At 38.9% G+C, this 22500-nt stretch overlaps 2 protein-coding genes and 1 long non-coding RNA gene across 5 annotated transcripts in view; all 3 read right to left on the bottom strand.

The window, feature by feature from the left end:
- The window catches only part of SMC5 (structural maintenance of chromosomes 5), a 62859-nt gene extending 54358 nt beyond the window's left edge, over positions 1–8501 (bottom strand). For all 3 annotated transcript variants that reach the window (XM_037494977.2, XM_054689402.1, XM_054689404.1), the window contains exons 1-2: positions 8230–8501; positions 3150–3291 (exon numbers count right to left, since the gene is read on the bottom strand). In XM_037494977.2, the coding sequence (XP_037350874.1) occupies positions 3150–3291; positions 8230–8438 (351 nt within the window). In that variant the 5' untranslated portion in view covers positions 8439–8501. The remainder of the gene's footprint in view (positions 1–3149; positions 3292–8229) is intronic.
- A 7413-nt stretch (positions 8502–15914) lies between these two features.
- Positions 15915–18183, bottom strand: LOC119231808 (uncharacterized). The gene is made up of 3 exons (XR_005121954.2): positions 18073–18183; positions 16665–16724; positions 15915–15972 (listed from the first exon to the last, which is right to left on the bottom strand). It is a non-coding gene; the product is annotated as an uncharacterized LOC119231808 (long non-coding RNA).
- A 1864-nt stretch (positions 18184–20047) lies between these two features.
- MAMDC2 (MAM domain containing 2) overlaps positions 20048–22500 on the bottom strand; it is a 138138-nt gene continuing 135685 nt past the window's right edge. Inside the window, exons 13-14 of the mRNA XM_037494274.2 lie at positions 21186–21270; positions 20048–21052 (exon numbers count right to left, since the gene is read on the bottom strand). Coding sequence (XP_037350171.1) covers positions 20988–21052; positions 21186–21270 — 150 coding nt within the window. The 3' untranslated portion in view covers positions 20048–20987. The remainder of the gene's footprint in view (positions 21053–21185; positions 21271–22500) is intronic.

Below are 22500 nucleotides of genomic sequence, written 5' to 3'. Positions count from 1 at the left end.
TAAACTTCGCTGGCATAAAGTTGTTCACAACATTCTCTTATTTTTTAAATCTCAGCTGCATTTTGATAATGTCCTGATATAGTCATTAGATCAGTTCATGAATATACTGATTCTCCTTAAAGCACTTGCTCATTATCTCTAATGCAAAGTGTGGGCTTGTGACTTGCTGTGTCCAGTGAAATGTGTGCATAAAAACAGGTTTCTAGTTTTTGAAGGAAATTTTAAGAGTCAGTCCCCTTCCCCCTGAAGAGGCAATTATGGCACGCATGTATTGAAATGAAGACTCCATTAGCCTAGGTACCAAAGGGCCTACACGAAGTAGCAAGAACAAGGATTGATCTTTTGTATATTTAAACCAGTTATGTTCTGGGGTTGTCTGTAATCACAATATAACACATCTTAACTATTACTTTTTTCATTCCTTTTATATTTTCCACCCCTTTATCTTCTTAGATGTTACTGAATCCATCAGTCTTTTTGAAGGGCAATTTTTGTTTTGTTTTTATCATTGTTTATTATTTTATTAATTTGTTCTTAATTTAAAACATGTATTGTTCTTTCTTCTTCGACCTATGTTATAACACAGAAGTATAGTTTTCATTTCAAACAAATGGGAAAATTTTAGTAATCTTTTGGTATTGTTATTCAATCTTAACAGTGTTGTAGTCAGAATATAGTTTGTGTACCAACTGCCTTTTTTTGATACTTGCATTATGCCTCAATATATGGCTTTTCAGAAATGATCCATTTGTGCTGAAAATGAATGTATGCTATACAAATGTTGAGTTCCGTGTTCATAACCTGCCCATTAGCTTAAGCTTACCTGCTCTTCAAGTCCTCTCTATTCTTACTAATTTTTTATCTAATTGATCTATCTATTATTGAGACCTCTCAATATGATTATGGATCTGTTAAAGCCCTATAAAAGATCTGCTGAGTTTATTATATATTTTGGAGCTAGAGTATGTGAATTCAAGCTGAATACTGAATTATCTTTTTGTTCACCTGACTTGTTCATCAATACTTAATGAAAATAACTATTTCTAAATGTACTTTTTAATTCAAAGTCTATTTTGCCTGGTATTCAGCTAAGCCTTTCCTTTTTTATAATTAATTCATTTTCCCCCTTTCACTTAAAACTTTTCTTTAGCTTTTTAATGTAGATATACTTACTGTGAATAACAACAGAAATGAACTTTTCATTTACTCTAACACTTTCTCATTTAATAAGAATCTAGACCATTTATAATTATTGCATGCATTTTTTACCATGATCTAATTGCCTATATTCGTTTCTTTTCTCCTCATCCATCTCAAGTCTTCTTATAGGTTTTTTGGGACAGTGGTTGTTTTTCCTCTTCCTATCCCTCATTCATTTTTTTTTTAAATCTTTCTCCTTGAAGGTTATATACTTTGACATTTTTAGTGATTTACCCTAGAAATTTTAACATGCATATTTAACTTAATAAACTAAAAGTTAATTATAATTTCCTCCCAGCAATACAAATCCAAAGACTTTTTTTGAACTGAACAAGTCCTCTCTGTTGTCCAGCAGTACAACTGTTCTATCTTATTTGACTTAAACTTATTTTATATAGCCTGAATATAATTTCCCTCCATGTTATATAATTTCCCTCAACATTATCTCTTTTTTTTCCCTCCCTCATTTCTTCTTACATCTCAGATTTTCCTTCTGAGGTCACTTTCCTTTTTCCTAAATCATATGCTTTCAAAGTCCTTTTAATGAGGATCTCAGGCTTTATTTTTATGTTCCCTCTTGCCCCCATTCTAAGACTATAGTACCACTATATTTCTGTAACTTACTAAAATGTGTCTATGCCTTCTTTCCATTTTTCTTAATGAAGCCTTGTCAATTTCAAGATTCTAGTTTTTTATGTTTTTGAAAAATTTGTAGCCAGCCTTTTTTTGAAAATGATCTCTTCCTTTTCTATTATCTCCCCTGGAGATAATTAGACCTATACCGTATTATCTTCCTTTACCTATCATGTCTCAACCCCAGTATTATATTTTTCCTATCTCTACAATGCATTTTATGAAAAATCTTCAAGTATTTTAGCTCAAAAATTCTTTGCAAATAGTCTGCTGTTGTTTTCTTGTTCACAAAGATTTTCTCTTCAAATAATATTTAAGTTCTACTTGATTTTTTTCAAATTTACCTGATCTTTGTTACCTTTTCCTTTGTTATAGTTGCATCTTTCCATTGTTTTAAACAAATTAAATATTTCTAGTTTGTATTCTGTATCGTCAAGCCTTCTTGGTTTTATTGTACAGCCTACCATTTTGTTAGCTTTTACTTCTTGTGATTCATTTCCTCTTATGTTTTGTGACTTTTAGTTATAGATTCATAAATTTCTTGGAATTTAAGTGTTAGAATTCTTTTGAGAACTGGACTGAAGACCTTTTTTTAGAGGATCAGAGGATCTACATTTGCTACTGCTAGGTGGTGATATTACTAACTGGGTCCACTTTGCACTAATAAAATTAAAATTTATGCTACTTAGGCAACACAGATAATAGGAACTCTGATCCCAACATGTCTTAAGGCTGCGGTTAAGAATTCTTAAGTACAATTTTCTTTTTGTTTCCTCTGTATTCAGAGTTAATAATGAGATAATTAACCCTATCACCCCAATTTATGGTGGTGTTTGTTTCTACTATACACAATACTTGGTTTCTAATTTTATCTTCTAGGCCTTCCCTACCTTAGAGTGTCACTAACCCCTCAAATTATGTGCAACAAATTCCAAATCAGGTTTCAAGTGTGATGTAAGCAAATGCCCCTGGGGAAGCAAATTCAGAGCTTGCTTAAGTCCTTATTTAGATCCACACAATTTTGTTTTTGCTTTTGGTAAATTTACTTCACCTTTCCAGAAACCCATCAATACATTTGTACTATTTGTACCATTTCTAAGATTTCAGGTGTTACATACTGAGGAATTCCCTATAGTCAAAATACTTCTCGAAATGGACTCTCCCAGCTTTTCTACCTGCCAAGTTCATTCTTTATATTCAGGCACTAAACATTTGCTATACCTGAGAACTGAGATATACTAATAGATGTTGGAAAAAGCAAATCACAGCTCTGATTATTTCTTTTTTTTAAACTATCAATACTTATGTTAACTCACCTTATCTGCCCGTCCCATGAAAGCAGGCTTCCCTGCTAAGCCAAGGCAAATGGCACACACAATGCTGGACTTCCCTGTTCCATTAGCTCCAATAATCATATTCAAGTGAGGTCCAGGAGATACTTCACAGATATCGTATGTTCTGAATTGTAAAGGGGTGAAATTAGAAAGCAGAGATAAGAAGTAAAGAATATTTTTTCTGCTTTACATGATCATTTTCTAAAGGTTTCCTCAAATTCCTTAAAATTACAAATGCAATATTATTTATAGGTCGTTAATAAACAAGAGGAAGTAATCAGTGGAAGAAATGAAAAAGTGATAATGCATCTTAACTAAGAACATCAGTGGGAAAATAAGATTTTATATAACCCTTTCAAATGTAAGTCCGTTGAATTAAGCAGTTTGATATTACTTATTCTTTTCTTAATAATTACAATACATAGCAATGCTACTGTACAAATAATTAAAAAAAATTTTCCGTAAGCCATGACTCATCTTAAAATTGTCAATTTTACATTTATATTTCTAATTAAAATTCTTAGTAGCAAAGTCTCATATTTTAATAGCTGAAACAATCCAAATTATTTTAATTCTAATTAGAAATCTGACCTGTATGTACACACACATATAACCCAATAGTTTCATTTTATTATTAAGAAAAAATATACAACAGGGTCTATTGTTAGTCTATGTTTAAATAAATTTTATTTCTGTAGGAGAAAACAAGAATTCATTAATTACTATCAAGTACTTTTGTTATATTCATACCAGCAATCTAACTGTCCAGAATACTTAACTACCTGCAACAGTAATATCTAATTCTTCTTAGACTATTAGTTATCAATATACTAATAGACTGTCCCAAAGGGATAGTTAAGGCAAAATATGAAGCAAAATCTGACTCAGGTAGTCTTCTAACTTGTCTTTGAATAGCCAGAATTGAAAGCATTAAGAAGGTCCTATTCTACTAAACATAGAGCTTCCATATGATCCAGCAATTCCACTCCTAGGTATTTACCCAAAGGACACAGAAACATCAATTCCAAAGAACACCTGCACCCCTATGTTTAAAGCAGCACTATTTACAATAGCTAAGCTTTGGAAACAGCCCAAATGCCCAAAAATAGATGAATGGATCAAGAAGATGTGGTACATATATACCATGGAATATTACTCAGCATTCAAAAGAGATAAACACATGCAATTTGCAGCAACATGGATGGCGCTGGAAGGGATCATGCTCAGCGAAATAAGCCAGAAAGAAAAAGAAAAATACCGGATGGTCTCACTCATAGCAGGAATCTAGAAAACTTAAATAAGGGACCAGGAAAATGAATAACTATAAGAAAGTGAAAATCAAAATCAACAAAAAACTATGAACCAGAGACACTTTTTGGGGGGTGGGGGCCGGGAGGGGAGGGATTGGGGTCAGAATGGGGGGTTTGCAATTGTATGGGGGAATATAAAAATAAAATTTATTACTTAAAAATAAATAAATAAAATTCAAAATTAAAAAAAAAAAAAAAGGTCCTATTCCTAGAAGGTCCTATTCCAGTTAGCTGCCAATTCCCCAAGGATAAATGCTTAGCCTGCCACTAACCTGCTAAATATATAAACAACTGAACCAAGCAGACCTCACCTTTAATTCTTAAAGAAATTGATAATTTTGAAATGCCAGGTATCAATAAAAATAAATATAGGTAATAAAGGAGAAGTATTTTCTAGCAGTTTTCCAAGCCCACGTTTCTACACAGCACCTATCTACTTTATCCTTTCAGGTGCTTTGTTCTGTTAGCAGCTGAGTCTGAAAGGAACCCTTTATAGTGGTTAAAATGAAATCAGTCTGGGAACTTCAGACATCCAGAAAATTTCCTGATCTGGAACCTCTTAATCTCAATACATGAAAGGCCCTATTAATTTATACTTGAATTTCCTGCTGTATGCATTTCTCCAAAATAGTGAAGCAACTGATATTTTAAGAAAAACAATAAAAAACAGGGAAAAGTATGAAAACTTCTGGCCTATAAACAAACACACACAGATATTACTAACAAGAAGAGCTGCCAAATACAGAACTGCTGCATTAAAAAACCCTACAATTTGTTTATTGGAAATTCCATTTTCTCTAAGCGCCCCCGAAAGAGAAATTACCAGAGAACCCTCTCCCTCCTAGTCTATATTTAGGTACTACGCATAGCCTCGGCAGCATGTACATGCTCAAAGTTAACTCAGACATGCAATGATCACCTCAGTAACTATTTGGTTATCCCATGACGGTCTCCTCAAATTTAAAATATTCAACAGTAAGCCCACTGTGTTTCTCAAAATTACTTTTCTTAGTGAATGTTATCATTTATCCCATTGACTAAATTAAAAACTTAGACATTAGTTCAGCATCCTCTTTGATTCTACCATTTTCACCTTTTCCACTTACCCCATCATGCAAATCATCACCAAATCATGTTGGTAAGATATGCAAACCTGTCACCTGTTAAAAAAAAGAACTGAGGGGCCTCCCTGGTAGCGCAGGGATTAAGACACAACCTATGAAGAAATACGCTGCCACTGCAGCACAAGTTCGATTCCCGGCCGGCCAGGGAGAAACCCACATGGCAGGACAGACCTCTCCTGTCTCGCCCACTGCTCCCCTCAGCAGTGTACTTCGGTCTGTCTGCCTGTTCTGTTCCCCGCTCTGTCTCTGGTGGGTCCTCTCACCCCCTGGATCTCTGGCCTGTACCCCAATTCTTGTATAAAAATAAATAAATCTTAAAAAAAAAAAAGAACCAAAACCCTTCATAATTTAGCTCTAGCATCTTTTTTTAAAAAAAATTCTATCTTCTTCCCCTATTCTTTAATCAGGCCTCTAACTTATACTTATAATGAAGTTTTTTTGATTATCTTGCACTTCCTTCTTTCTCCAAGTCTTTGCATTATATCATTCTGCACAGAAATCTCTCCCTCTGTTCCCAATCCCATTTGATTGTTCCCCTGACTAGTTTCTTCAAGGTGATTTTGATCCCCTAAGCCTATCCTTCCTATTTCATTCCCACACCTCAAACTCTTGTCATTATAAAAATAAATAGGACCTCACCTAGCTCTGCACTTTCCGGCTATCTTTTCCTTTCCTCTTCACTTCTATGCTTTGCTTTCTTATGTGACTTGCAAAGTCTTCTGCTTCCACTGTTTCACCAAAGGGTCAAAGATTTCCTAAATGCTAAATTATTATCTTTTCAGTGCTGTTACTTAACTTCAATATAGCAGGTGATATTTTTGAAATGTTTTTTCCTTGGCTTTGGTAATCTCTCCCAGGGGTTCTCCTTACCTTCCTGAATAGTACCTCCTCAGTCTGTGTGTTTCTCTTCTGATGCCCCTTACTTGTTGGCATCTTTAATTGTTCCTCCAGGACTGTGGGCTTTTATTCCTCCTATTTATAATTCTTTCTGGGCAATTTCAACTGTTTCTCAACCTTAAACAGTAACTGATACACAACCATCTCCAAATCTCTCACCTGTTCACATTTTCTTATAAGCTCCAGACCCTTATAAATATTACCTGTTAAATATTTCTTTTAAATGCTCCACAAGAAACTTCAAGTAACAGGATCCAAAAGGCACTTAATATTATTCTGACCAAATTGCTCCTTTTTCTGAATAGCACCATATCTGACCAAACAGTCAAGACAAAGAAGAGAAAAGTGCTCCACTCCCTGACTCTCACTCTTGACAACTAATCTGTAGCTAGAACATGTCAAATCTCTTTGCTTTTAGCTCCAACCTCCCCATTGCTACTCGGTTGAAACCTGATCATCTCTTGCCTTCATAAGGTAAACATCTTCTTGCCTCCCAATCTTGCACCCTTTCTAAGACATTCTTCACACAGCTTCCAGCATAATATAAATTACATGTCATTCCCTACTTAAAACGCAAGGTTGTTCAAACTTGGATGAAGTCTGAATTCCTTAGCATAGTAAACAGAGGCTCGATAATATCTACCTGTTCAATATAACCTATTCACATATTCACACACATGTTCAAGAAATACTGACTCTCCGTAAATACAGTAAACTGTTTCAGGCAGTTCTTTCTGTCTACACTGCTATCCACCTCTTTTAAGAGTTTCATAACCTCCTATACAAAATCCTTTTTCACAGTTTTGGATGAAATTAACCACATCATCCCATCCTTTGTGCCCCATGGTATCTGGATAAATACATTACTATGCTCCCTATTTCATCTGATTATATTTCTTTTACCTGATCTGGATTCAAAAAGCAATTCAGCTAATTTACAAGTTGCATAAGCCTGAGTTTATCTCATCGATGGAGAAAATGCAAAGAATTATTATGAGGAAAGAATGAGAGCACTATGTAAACAGAGCTCTTTCTGTACCTGGCACATGATAAGTGCTTTAAAACATGTTCCTATTGTCCCTGCAATTGTTGCCACTCAGCCACTACGTGTCAGCTTTAAAAAGACTTTGATTCCATGATTACGGTGCTAGACAGGTACGCAATATTTGTGGTAAAACACATTTACTAAATTCGGAAATAATTACGGTGATTATCAGTTGTCCGAAGAAAGAAAAAAGAAACCGGGGGAGAAAGTTGGATTTGGAGAGGCCTAGTGTCTGCTGGGAAGCCCCAAACTGACAGCTGACCTTAATTTCCCTGTACACTCGAACCTCCACCATCTTTGTCCACCTGGCAACTGCCTCCTCCTGACGGACCTGCCATAGCATCAGTGCTACTCTAACTAAACTGTTGCTCCAGAGTCCCCGGGGCCCACAGTTTTGTTAATTACACACCCTGTCCTCCCTCGATACCCCCACTCCCAGGGCGCAGAGGCTCGGGGCCGAATGCCAGCCACACGACCCCTCCGGGTAACCTGGACGGAAGGAACAAGCCCACCTCACACTCACACACACGTCCACCTCCACGGCCTAAGAGTGGAAATCCTCACGGGAACGCCGGGACGAACTCACGGTCAGAACCCCAAGCTGGGAACACACCCGGCCGCCCACCCCCCACGCACACAGCCCGCGTCCAGGCCCGCGGGGCCGCGGCCGCCTCGGGACCACTCACAGGAAGTTCTCCATGGCGATGCGGACGATGGAGCCTTCCACGAAAGGCCCGGCCGACTGCAGCGGCGCCGGCGGGGCCGGCGGGGCCGGCGGGGCCGGCGGGGCCGAACTCTTCCTCTTGCTCGGAACCTCTGACGACGGGTCTCTAGGGAGGGCTCTCTTGGAAGCCAGGGGGGTTGGGGCCGTCGTCTTCCTGCTCGGAGCCGCCATCCTGGCCTCCTCTCCGGCCCGCAACGGCTCCCGTGCCCACCGACTCGCCGCCCGGCGCCCCGGCGCCCGCCTCCCGCGCGAACTGCCGCACACGCGACACCACCCGCGACCCGCCCGGCGCCTGCGCACTGCCCGCCTGGCGACGTCAGCGGCCGGCCCGGCCCCGCCCCTCCCTCGCTCCCACCGTCCGCGCCGCGTCGCCCGCGGCCTAGGCGGCCTGAGGGCCGAGAGCGCCGGGCCTGGCGACGGGGCCTGTTTCTCCGGCCGTTTCTGTGTTTTTTTTAGTTGTGTTTTGGTTTTTCGAACCGTAAAAAGATGTCAGTTGTATTTAGTATTTGAAAGCCATTTTGGCGCGCGAGTTAGCGGATCTCTAGCAGGTGGAGGCAGTTGTGGTGGCGCCTGGGGCACTGGGCCGGGCAGGCGGCCGGGAGGCCTGTGGGCGTCGCCGGGCTTCACGCCCGATTGCGCCGGGACGCGCCGGTCGCTGGCTTTCAGGTCCCGGTGTCAGAAATAGAACAAAAGTTCCCATTGGCTCTTCGCTTGTTTCTTTCTTCCTTTTTTTTTTTTTTAAATATTTATTCATGCATGCAAGAGCTGGGGTACAGGCCAGAGATGGGGGTGGGTGGGTGAGAGGATGCACCAGAGACAGAGTGGGGAACGGAGCAGGCAGACTGACCGAAGACACTGCTGAGGGGAGCAGCGGGCGAAGCAGGAGAGGTCTGCTGCGCATGTGGGTTACTCCCTGGCCACTGGGGATCTAATGCATGCTGCAGAGGCTGTGGATATCGCTTCACAGTGTGGTGCTTAATCCCTTGCACCATTTGCTTGTTTCTTAAAGCAACGCTGGGTCTCTCTCCTGAGCTTGTTATGTTATAGAGCAGCCCCGATATTGAAGGGGTTCCTGGCTGTGGGTCCTCACCCGTGCGCTTACAAGGGACTTATCAATACTCCACTACAGGCACACACAAAAGGTTAATAAAAAGTTTATTTACAAGGAAAAAGGAAATAAAGAAAATGTACAACTCACGGAGAAAATAGGGAAATAAAGTCTTTAATGCGTCCTACCCGATCCGACGACCTGGAAACCCAAAGTCACTCTCAGAGCTGGCCAGACGCTGCGAGCTGGTGGAGAGCCAAATTGGGGGATCCCCCAAAGCCCACGTGTCTGCCTTTTATATCAACCTGGCTGCTTAACCCCACCCTCAGTTCCCAGCTACCTTCCCTTTGGTGGGGATGGGATTTGGAGTTCCCAGTGTCTTTGGCTTTGGTCTGGGGTGGGGGTGGAGTCCACAAAGCCTGTATGGAATTAGCTTTAGGACATCCTTTTCCCCCTAACAGTTAGGGGGAAAGGATTCCCCTTTCCCTTGTAAATAAACCTTTTATTAACCTTTTGTGTGTGCCTGCAGTTAAATATTAATAAGTCCTTTTAAGCGCGTGGGTGAGGACCCACCAGTCAGGCAACCCATTTTATATTGGGGTTGCCCTGTAACAAGCTCACCAACTTGTGGGAAGATTATGGGGTGTAGACTGTCCTCATTGACTCACCATGCCCTAGTCCCCCAATTCTTTATAAAGACTTCCTCCTACCCATGCATCTAGAAATCCCTGAGCTCGGATGTGCTGGCATCTGAGTCAACCTGCCCACATTCGTCTAGTTAACCCTGCATTAAAGATAAAGTGCGTGGAGATCTTCATTCACCCAACTAATACTGTCTAGTCTGCAAGAGGTTGGGACTAGGACAATAAAGGAGCCAGTCAAGGTTGCATGTCTCAGAGTTAAAATTCTTGTGTAGGAGATGCAAAAGAACAAATGAATCAACAAATGATCAGGATCACTTCAGGCCGTGATAGGTGTTATAAAGAAAATAAAACAATGAATGTGATGGGGGGAGGAGTAAGGAAGGCCTGGCTGAGGCGGAGATTGAGATAAACCCTGGAGGACAAGAATCAGGTGCATAAATGAAAAAAGAATTGCGGACACAAGGACAAATGCTGTGTGGTGGGAACAAGTGTCATCTCTGAGGAACAACGAGAAGGCTAGTGTGGCTGCAGTGGAATGATTGTCCACCTCAAAAATAAAACAGGCAGTTATTTTAGCCACAAAATTGGTTTTTCCGGACTAGCAAGCTATAGGAGACTCCAACAGACAAGGAAAGGTCAGCTTTTATTAGGATTCAGATGAAATTGGGGAGGGTTGTTTTGAACAAAAGCTTATTGGAGAGCAAGAGCTCAAAGTTGTGGCAGTTCCCCATTGGCGGCAAACATTGGTTAGTGCTTAGTTGCTAGGGAAGGGAAAACCCTCCCTTCTTCCTGCTGGGTCTGTGAGCTCCCCCTTTTGACCCTCCCACTCCATTTTGAATGGGATTTTCCTTTATTTTCACACCAGGGCAGCAGAGCTGAATTTTAAAAGCAATGGGAAGCCATTGGGTGATTGTAAGCAGGAAAGGGACATGATCTGATTAAAATTTTTAAACAGCCCCTGTTGGAGGGGTCAAGTGTAGGGGTGGGGAGGAAAGCTATTGCAGTACAACCTGATTCCTGATTCCTGGACAGATGCTCCCTTACCAGGTACCCACTTGTTCCTCTTCTCCAAATGGAGCCTGCTCTCTGTAAGTTACGAACATAGAAAATAGGGTAATGCACACGATCTTGTCTTGCAAATTAAAAGAAGAATAATTTTTAAACAAATGACAGGAAATAATGAAAAATACTCATTGCTTAGAAGGGGACTTGACAGCCATGCATCACTTAATGCTGGAGATACATCCTGAGAAATGTTAAGAGATTGTATCCTTGTGCCAATGTCATAATGTAATTACACAAACCTAGATGGTATATCCTACTAGACACCTAAGCTCTGGATAGGAACTTTATATAAGCTGTCCTCAAGTGGTTCATGACTGTACTTTGTAAAGATGACTAAGAAATCATGGAATTAAAATTGATAAAGAGAACATCAAAAGGAATCAGGATGTTTCAGGCCAATTGGGGGCTTATGTATATGTACCACACCTGCTCACTCAGTAACCTGGATTTAAAACAGTGCATGTCATCCCCCACTAAACCATCTTGACACCTGAAATTTGGGGAGTTTGGAAAAACAGTGCTTCACACTTCTCAGAGGAATCAGCACACTGTCTGACTCTGGTATAGGGCAGGGTGAGGGGCATCATGGGACCTACCCATGATGTGTTCTGCCACCTGCCTCATCAAGACAAAACATACTCTTAGTGCGTAAGACCTTCAATAGAAAAGAACTTTAATATGATTAATGTACAATAAAGAAAAGGGAAAGAATAGATAAAATAATTTCCACATAAAACACTCAAATTTACCTATCCACGCAATGGGTAAATGTCTAGCCAAACAGGGTTGTTGGCCAAAAGCAGGGCCACTGAGGCCCCAAAACTTGCCACAGGTTTAAAGCACCTTTTTGGTGGGGACCCATGGGAAGAAGGAACCAGACAAGCCTGGAAGGAAAAGAGCAAAATGAAGATAAATGCTGCCATTATTAATTTACCCACAGGTCTCTCACACACTTCTGTTTCAAGTATTCCCCAAGTCCCTAGTACAAGTCCAAGGCCGAGAAGCAAACATAGCCTCTTCGTATGTCTCTCTGCTCCATGTGCCTCCTCCAATTCCTCTTCTTGAGCTTTTCTTCTCCCTCAGCTTATCACCAGCTTCTCCTCCCTGCTCAGCTCCACCCTTCCTTGGGTTGGGCAGGGAACCCAGAACTTCCCCTTTCCCTGGGGACCACTCCGTTACAACCCTGGTTTCAAAGAGGAAAATCTATTACTGTGCTGACAAGTAGATATCCCTTCTTTTGCATGTTTTTCTTTTCCCTTTTCAAGAATTTTAGTATTTTATTATTTATAGGAGGCAACTCTGTCTCTATGAGCTCTGAATTTTCCACCTACATAGGACCACTTACATGGTTAGCCCAAGGTGGTGGCTACTGATTGCAAAAGCCTTTTGACCCCAAATAAAGTGCTGTTTCACTTGCAGATAAAATTCTGGCTGGCTGTTGGATTATCATTGACAACAGTCCTTTCTTACGTTTAGGATATAATTTTGTGAAGAGTAGTTTGGTACTCTCCTTTAGAGCCAAAGAAGAGTCAAATTCTTTTAAAAAGTGAGTACAGGGCCTCCCCGGTGGCGCAGCGGATGAGCGCTGGGTTGCGAAGCTGCTCGCGGCCTCTGCGGCACCGGTTCGATCCCCGGCTGCTCCCCAGCCACCGGAGGAGGGTCCCACATGGCGTGCAGACCTCTCCTGCCGCCCGCTGCTCCCCTCAGCAGTGTACTTCGGTCCTTCTGCCTGCTCTGCTCCCTGCTCTAGCTCTGGTGAATTCTCTCACCCTCCCGCGCTTCTGACTGTACCCAGTGCATGTATAAATAAAACAAACAAACAAATAAATAAATAAATAAAACATGCCTCTATTAAAAAAAAAAAAAAAGTGAGTACATACGCTAATAGAAAAATGAGAATATAGGCAGGAGTAAGAGGACTTAGGGACATGAAACCAGTTTGACTGATGGAGGGTAAGAATAGAAAAACTGGAAAGGAGATACAAGGTCAAGAACCTAACTCACACAAGGATGTAGGGGTAGAGGGATTGGCATAATCTATTAACCCAGTAATAGAAATGAAGACCCTTAGGCATCAATGCCCATATCAGGAGGCCCAACACCCAGAAATGATCAGATTGCTATAGGGAGTGTCAATGGCACAAACCATCCACCCATAAAGATGAGCCCCTCCCTGACGATGATAAAACCTAATGCAGCCCTCACAATGGGGCAGCACTCCGTCTGCCCACCTGTGACTATGCAGGTGCCTCTTTTCACCAACTCTCTCCTCTGCAGAGCAGCAGCCTCCTGCCTGCCCGTGATCTGTACCATGCCGGGACTTCTCTTCACTGACCTCCTCAGCAGAGGCAGCTTTCCTCAAGGCCGCCCGCCTTCAACCAAGCAGGCCTCTCTCAGCAAACCTGTCCCTTTCCCTTTCCCTAATAAACCTGTTCTTTAAATATAACTAATGTCTCTGTCTCATGGAGAAACGCGCCTGGGAAACTCGCCGCGTGCCGCTGAAACGGGAGCTCTGGTGACACCTTTCTAAGAGTGAACCCAAGGACCCAGCACTCTACAAAACTACATCATGATCATTTTGTATCATCATGAGTTCTTCAGTTTACTAATCAACTTCTGTTTATAAACTTGAAGGTTGAAAATGAACCCCTAACTTATGATGACCTCAAATACATGCACCATGAGTTCTTGTCTAAACAGCCAACTAGCCATGTTCAGCCCCATCCTTTAAAAAGGAAAATGTTACCGTTTTTGCTTCTAATTACAAAAGCTATACATGTTAAATGCAGAAATTTTGAAAACACACCCAGGAAAGCAAACATACAAAAGGGAAAAATTACTCATAATTCCCCTACCCAGACTAATCACTGTTAAAATTTTGGTGTATGTTTCCATAACTATTTCCTTTGCATATATATATGGTATGCATCTTTAGTCTCCCCCACTCCCTGCCCCAAAATAGGAAGATACTACACAAAATGTGACCTATAGCCTGTTAATCAACCCTGCTTCTCATGGAATATATTATGACTATCTTTCCATGTCACTAAATATTTTACTATGAAATAGCTGTATTTACTGTGAAATAGTATTTCATTAAAAAGTGTACTATAATTGATCTACATGCTTCTCTTTTGTTGGATTTTGCATGACTGAAAGTTAGCATGAACCAAAGGTATTCTGGAAGACTAGCTCAGTGCATTCTATAAAAAATTTCACATGCCAGTAAAAGTACACAAAATTATCTTGCCACATCTGGATTCCTTAGATCAGGTGAAAAGAGTGGTGTCAAAGAGGCAGAAGGTAATTCAGATGAAAAGGGTGGTGTCAAAGAGGCAGAAGGTGAAGTTCTTTGCAAAGAGAGTATCAATTAACAAGAATCTGATGCTAATGAATGAGTGAGTGATCTACAATGTAAATGAATCCTATGCTTCTCACCATTTAAAGTCCCGTTATCAGCTGAATTTATCACCCATTCTTACTGGCTAATATGGCAATGCAATTATACTTAGCCTTTCTACGATAAAGGACCAAAAGTGATCAGGGACCATAATGAGTAGTAGCCTTCCAATTCTGCAGAAACTTTAAAAGGGACACACACAAAAACCGGACAGAATGGTTCAGGGTCAATAATTATAAATATATTCCACTTCACCATCAGAATACCATCTTCTGTGTTCTTTCTTGGCTTCATTTCAAGCCCCCGATATGGTATGACAATAGCAAGAGAGTGGGGCAAAATGTATGGAAAGGGACTCCACTGAGACCATCTGACTGAGAGTTTACTATTCCATTTCAAACAAGAACCCACCGCAGGTTCACAGTAATAATCCCCTCTGAAGGGAATATTACCATTGTTTTTGGCAAGTTCAAAGAGTGGAAAAGTGAGGGCCTCCCCAGTGGCGCAGCGGGTTGAGTGCCACGCTGTGAAGCTGTCCTTGGCCTCTGTAGCGCCAGTTCGATTCCCAGCCGGCCAGGGAGAATTCCACATGGCATGGCAGAACTCTCCTGTCTTATCCACTGCTCCCCTCAGCAGTGTATTTCGGTCCTTCCACCTGTTCTGCTCCCTACTCTGTCTCTGGTGAATTCTCTCACCCTCCTGGATCTCTGGCCTATACCCCACCAGTGCTTGTATAAATAAATATATCTTTAAAAAAAAAGTGGAAAAGTGAACCCACATGATTTGAGAAGGAGGGAAGAAATCAGATGTTTAAAAACTAAGTCCCTGGCACTGAGGAGCCTCTCTGCCACCTCCAAGACACCTTGATATTAGCCTCATTTAGAATTCTGACTTTGCGAATTTTAAGATAATCAATGTGTTGTTTTGTGCCATAAAGAGTGTGGTGATTTGGACCTCCCTGATGGCGCAAGGGGTTAAGATGCAACCTATGAAGCTATCCGCAGCCTCTTCAGCACGAGTTCGATCCCCCGGCCAGCCAGGAAGCAATCCACATGGCACAGCAGACCTCACTGCTTCTCTCAGCAGTGTATTTCAGTCAGTCTTTCTGTTCAGCTCCCCACTCTCTCTTTGGTGAATCCTCTCACCCCCTACACCTCTGGCCTGTGCTCCAGCTTTTGTATGCATAAAATAAAATAAATCTTAAAAAAAATGAGTGTGGTGATTTGATAAAGCAGCAGTAGGAAATTAATGCAAACATAGAATCTGATGTGAGAAGTAAAGCAAGTTTACTGAATATAATTCTGTATGATTCCAAGATTGAAAGGTAATAGACAAAAGTTTAATGTTTTTAGAAGAAACTACATGGGAATTACTTTAAAGTTAGAAAGTTGTTTTTTTTTTTAAATAAAGGTTAGACTTTTTTTAAAAAAAAGTTAAATATATAAGGCATAAGTAAAATAAACTGTGTATAAAACTTCACATACCTATTAAAACCTAAGTTCCTTCATTAATCAAATTCACAGTAAGCAGGAGGAAACAAGTCACAAGCTAAAAATAAGAGATATTTGTTAACATTTAAAACAAACAGAAGTGTAGTAACCTGAAGTATTAGAGAAATCCCATGAATCAGTAAGAAGAAGATAAATAGCTTATTAGATATATGTGAGCAGATAAACAGGCATTTTACACAAACGTTTCATTTGTGTTCATTATGAAACATGAGTGTTCATAAAACAATTCAAAATCAGAGAAATGCAAACTCAAACCTCAATGAAATACAAATTCACAAGATCAGACTAGCAAGAATTAAAGTTTGACACTAGCAAGTTCTGGCATGCATCTCAACTGGTAATCAATGTGGCCAGTTAGCAAGCAGTTTTTCATCATTTAGTGAGGTGTATATATCGCACAAACCAGCAATTCATGTTAGATATGCAATCAGAAAGTTGTTCACATGGATACCTGTACAAGAATATTTTAGCAGCATAGTTCACAATAGTAAAACATTAGCAATGACCCAAATGTTCAGCAGTGAAAGAAGAGAGTAATAAATAGCAGTATAATCATTTAATGGAATTCCTACCAAACTGAAAATGAATTTACTAGTTAGAAATTCAACATGGCTAAATCTAAAAAACACAATTTTGAGTAAAAAAAGACAAATTACAGATGAATATATATACAATTATTTTCTCTCTAAAGTGTTAAAAATATTTCAGTATATGTCAGTATTCACTTACATGTGTAGCCTGGTGGTTTATGAAACGTGAGCAGGTAGGATTACCGGCAAGAGTAAAGTCCTGACAGGAATATACGAAGAACTGATGAAATTTTGATGGGCCAAAGAGAATCTTGACAATTTTGGAGCATACACATATATCTGTACTAATCTAAATGGAGCATTTGTTTGTTTAACATAGAAATATTGAGTATGCTAGGCACTAGGGGTATAACATTGAATAAGTGACAATTTTGGAGGAGAGGGACATAAAAAAACCAGCAATTTAGCTTCAACATGATAAATTTTTTTCTAAGGTTCTATGCACAAGATAAACAACACAGAAGAAGCATTAATTGTAACTGGAGTAGTAAGAGCAAAAGGGGAGTCTTGCCCAAATGAGGGTTAAAATGAGTCTTGTACTGCTGATAATAAAGAAAAAAAGATGATAAAAATGACAAGATTAAATGGTTGTTTTATCCTTAAGATGGCACTCTATACTCACAATTCCTCTTTAGAAAAAAACTACATGTAATAGCAATTTAGCCCAAAATTTCACTCAAAACTCAGACTAGAAACTAAAATGCCCTTGTGAGTCAGATACTGCTTTAAATACTTGTATGTATTATTTTCATTTAATCTCTATAGCAACCTTACAAATTAGGAGCAAGTATTTGCCGCATATTGCAGACTAGTAATAAAAGTCAGAAAGGTTGTTTGTGACTTGCCCTCAGTCACAAAGCTTGTAAGTGGAAAAGTCAGGATTTAAAATGAGACAGCTTGAATGCTGGCTCTCCTCTTTACCATAACTCATATATTGAAAATGCAACATTAGTATGATCACATGGGAAACTCATTTCCCACCTCCCCAGTTCTGATTAAAATCACATGGAAAGCCATATTGAGTGCATGGGAATGAAAAGTCAAGGGTCCAGGTCTTAGCCTTTAGAACTCTCTAAAGCATTAGACACTGGAAATATAGTGGGGTCTCTGCTGGTTCTCACTGTTCTGCTCAGAGGAGAGCTGGGAGGCTGTCCTCCCGGGTCAGACGCCCTTTCTAGGTCCCCCATAGTACCCTGGGCTATGACCTCTCTGTTTTCCTAACCTTTGTAACTTCCATGCTTGGATAATTTCAGCAACATAGAGTTTCAAGAAATCTTTACCAAAACTTTTCTTCTAAGTTGAGACAGACCTTGCATCAGAACTACAATTCTCTCCTTACTCCCTTCTGTACACAAATAATCTCCACTCCAGACAGCAAAGTATAGGAGAGGGGGCAATTTGTGTTTGAAAGTAGTTTCCAGTTGAAGCACATGTGTGTTTAGATGAGTCTTGGAATAAAAGCAAACACAGGGCTTAAATTGTTCAGCAGTACCTATCAAAAAGTATAACTTCCCCTGGGGCTTTTATGAGAAAACTACTCCACTTACCTTCCATATTTTCATCCAGGTAAAATGTAGTTTGAATGCCAAGGGCAACCTGGAAAAGGAAGAGAAGCATTCAGAAAGTGAAACCTATAGAAGCAGAAATGAGAGACAGCAAATTAATCCGCTCACCTTTTTTCTTTTCTATGAACATCAGACTGTTTCTCAGCACCAATTGGTAATAATTACCTTCTCCAAGTCATCAATAAGTACCCCAACTTTCACCTCCCCCCACAAATTCCAAAGCTGGTGTCCCAATTTGTATTTCTGGTTTGTCAACATTTAAGGCAATTTTGGTAGTCAGCAGATCTTTTTGAGACAGAGAAACTTGGAACCTTCAACTATTTCAAGCTGGTATTGGGGATGACATTGGTAAAGAGCTGGCAGTTTCAAGAGGTAGTCTTGCAAGGATGAGAGCATGGTTTTGGCAATGAAACCGACCCAGGTTCAAACCTAAGCCCTACACTAACTCCTGAACTTGGACAGATCAGCAATCAAAAAAAAAAATAAACTGAGGCCATTCACAGCAACATGGATGGAGCTAGAAGGAATTATGCTCACTGAAATAAGTCAGAGGGAAAAAGAAAAATATCGATGGTTTCACTTATAGCAGGAATACAGGGGAACCAAATAGACATCAGTGTAAAAAATAATAATAGTAAAAATAAAAATAGTACAAAAATAATAATAGTACAAAAAATAACAGTACAACAAAGCAAAAACAGACAATTATAAACCAGAGACATCCTGCAGGGGAGGAGGAGGGAGAGGGATCAGAGAGAGGGAGGGAGGAGTACAGGGGACTGAGGTGATGATGCACGGGTGCATTGGGGAAGGAAATTTTATGGGGACTACACCTGAGGGGATGGAGGGAAGCAAATATTATTTAAAAATGAACAATGATGTAAAAAATTTAAAAAATAAAATAATAGAAAAATTAAAAATAATAAAATAATAAAATAATAATTTCTTAAAAACCAAAAAAAATAATAATTAAAGTATCTCTATATCTACCTCATGGGTTTTATAATTAAATAAGCAAATTCTTTAAATCTTTTTGAACAATGTTTGAAAATACTAACTATTCAATTAATTTTAGCTGTGATTATTGCTATTTCTTTTTTTTTTTTTAAGATTTATTTGTTTAATTATACAAGCATTGGGTACAGTCAGAAGTGTGGGAGGGTGAGAGAATTCACCAGAGCCAGAGCGGGGAACAGAACAAACAGACTGACGAAGTACACTGCTGAGGGGAGCAGACGGCATGGCAGGAGAGGTCTGCACACCATGTGGGACCCTCACCGCCGGCCGGGGATCGAACCGGAGCTGCAGAGGCTGCGGGCAGCTTCGCAGCCCAGCGCTCAACCGCTGTACCACCAGGGAGGCCCCACTCTTAGTTTCTTTATTTAGCAAAAATAACTAAGTTATGTAGAAGAACAATGCTTTGAAGAAATCTAGTATATTATTATTGAATTGGTCATTATTTTGAAATCTTTCATCCCCAATGTTTCAACCCTCTGTAAATCATCATGAACAGAAATGATTTAGGTTTTGGGATCACAGAGACGTGATTCTAAAGTTCCTTCACTTAATAGCAATGGAATCTTAAGTCATTTTTTCATTCTCTGAGGGCAGTTTCCAGGGTTTAATTAATAAATTAATTCATCCAACAAGTATTTGTTGAGCACCTATTACATATCAGACAAAAGTACTAAACAAAGACAAGAATCCTTCTCCTCATAGAGTTTACATTCTAATGAGTTAAAATTTGGAGAAAAATTGACCTTGATTATGTGAAATAAAATACTTAAAAATATTGTTACAGCAATGTATGCAGTGTTCTACCCCCATCATTAATAAAATGATTCAGAAGCATTTAATTTGGCAGAATAGAAATTCAAAATAGAATCAATATGCAGTTTTATAGTGAAGATACTCTGATAAAGAAAAATAATGTAGAAATAAATTAACTGCCAGTGAAAAGATTTCCAAATTTTATTAGGTAATCTTATAATTTCATAACAGTTATTTGGGTATACAAATATGCATATGCAATTTTTAAAAAATGTAAATAAAAAGCAGCAGTTTAGTATATTTGTTTGAATTCGTATTATTCAAAACTTTACCAAAACACTTATCACAAAAATCAGCAAAATTGTTTAATACGTTCTAAAAATTTAGAGTGTGTATACATAAACATTTTCAAGCTTGCTTTACAAAAGGAGTGTCATTTTTATTCATGTGTTCATAGTGACTGTCAAAAGTAGTTCATAAGGAAAAAAGATAGCATTGCCTTGTAATACAGCATTAATTAATACTGACTTACCTGGGATATTTATGAAAGATTCTTATTATCACATATGGTAAAACTATTTAAAAATTAATGCTCTATTACTGTGAATAAAACATAGAAAATAAAACTTTATTTTCTTGGGCTACCTTGTTAACATGAAAAACTGCATTCATTCTGCAGATATTACTGACACCTCACATTATTACTTTAAAAATATTTATGATATTTAAAATTCAAAAGGAAACCCACAAGAACTATTCTTTTCTCAATACATTCACTGAATGCAGATTTAAGTGAGCACATCTCATTTTGATTGTGCCCTTAATTTGCATATTTTAAAATCACTACAATATTGTACATTTGTAGTTTTTACTGTTACTAAAATTAAAATGAATGATCTATGCAAAACCAGTAGCCTGTACTTCCAGTAACAGTTGTCATATGCAAAAAGAAACAAAAAAGCCCTGAGTCAGTATTTTTTGCAAAAGTTATGAAGAAGAGTGCTCTAAAGTCATGTTATAACCTATGAAATGGTTAAGACTGTCCAGTAACAACTTTTTTTGTTTTCATTTTGATTGAAGAGAGGTATGGCTTTTGTTCAGTTAATCAATCCAATTCAGATTATTGCTTAATATTCAATTTCATTCAAGTCCTCAGAATATCCTGATGATTGTTGAGTTGTATCTTCTATTTCTGTCAGGAAAAACAGATAATAATAGTTCTCTCTCTGTTTATTATAGAAAAACCTATCGTTTGCATTCTTATGATTTGAGATTATCACAAAATCCCTTGTCATCAAGTTTATATAAGTGGAAGATATTGTTACCTGTACAGGGTCCTGCTTGAAATTTAATATCATCAATGGCAATATCACTTCTTATTGATACTCCCCTAATGGCTTCAAAAATTATCTGAAAAAATAAAGAAGATTACATTCAGAAATCGAGTCATCCTGATAAAGAAATGCTAGTCAGGGGCAGCTCTAAGCTTTCTGGGTCTGGAGGTTTAGGTTGTTTGGAGTTCCCTTTTAAGGAAAAGAATACAAAATCACAAATTCAAATTGCACAAAGGAATACTTCTTTGTAATTTAAAGAAATTCACAATATGTAACTGGAGTCTTGGAGATTCAGGTCTTTCTGCTGATAGATATGTCTTTAGGCAGCTTCCCAGAAGTGCTCACCTAGAGATACTTTCTGGTGGTGGCCTAATTTCCCCTCTCCACTTAGAACGTTCTACCCCCAGCACTCACAAGGCGCATGAAAGTAACAGAAGCTTCAGCTCCCTCAGGTTCTCTATGAATTTATCTTTGCTGCTGGTACTGCATGGAAGAATTTGCTATGACCAATGAGAGCCATGTAGGAATAGCAAAGCATGAAAGTTACATTTACCAAAAACACAATGGCTCACTTATGCTAAATACCATAACATCCAAGTCACAATGCAGGAAGAAGATGGAATTAGTGTCGTGACTTTGGATCCCAAGAAGAAAATAACTGATCAAATATTCAGGTTCTAGGGGAAAATGATTACATTATCAGTTCTAAGCTATCCTAACAATGGCTAATAAACTACTGACTACTCCAGGGAGGCTTGTGGTTAATGAAGATTGTCCAGAAGACACATTTGCTCTGCTCATTTTATGAGCAAATGACTCCCCATTGGATTAGTTTATTATTTAAATTAAATCAAAGAATATAAACTAGATAATTAATAAGCATATGAAACTATCTTGGAAATAATGACTCAAGGAAGCTTTAATGACAGAAATGTGGTACAATAACATTAATAAAAATTCTAAGGACACAACCCTAAGGAAGAATCTAAATAAGTGGCAAGAAAAGGGGGGAAAATGCTCACACAACTAGATAGGAGTAAATATGAGGGCAGTAAGTAAGCATTTTGGTTTACAGGACAACAGAAAAATCTGTTTTTTTTTTTTTTTTTTTTTTTTTGTGACTTCCAGGTCTACAATGGATGTGGAATAGACAATTACCTGTTGAAATTCTAGTCTATGATTAGGCAAAACACTTGATTTCATACAACCTTCTTTGAATTTCTTCAATATTTCAGTGGCAACCACTTTGTAAAATTATGATTTCCTCTTTTATTATAGCTACACATTCTTTCAGTAAATAATTGTG

Source organism: Talpa occidentalis, unplaced genomic scaffold, assembly GCF_014898055.3.
Source record: "Talpa occidentalis isolate TD23 unplaced genomic scaffold, MPIMG_talOcc4v2.1 talOcc4.7, whole genome shotgun sequence".
Lineage (NCBI taxonomy): Eukaryota > Metazoa > Chordata > Mammalia > Eulipotyphla > Talpidae > Talpa > Talpa occidentalis.
This window is presented reverse-complemented; position numbering and strand designations above follow the sequence as displayed.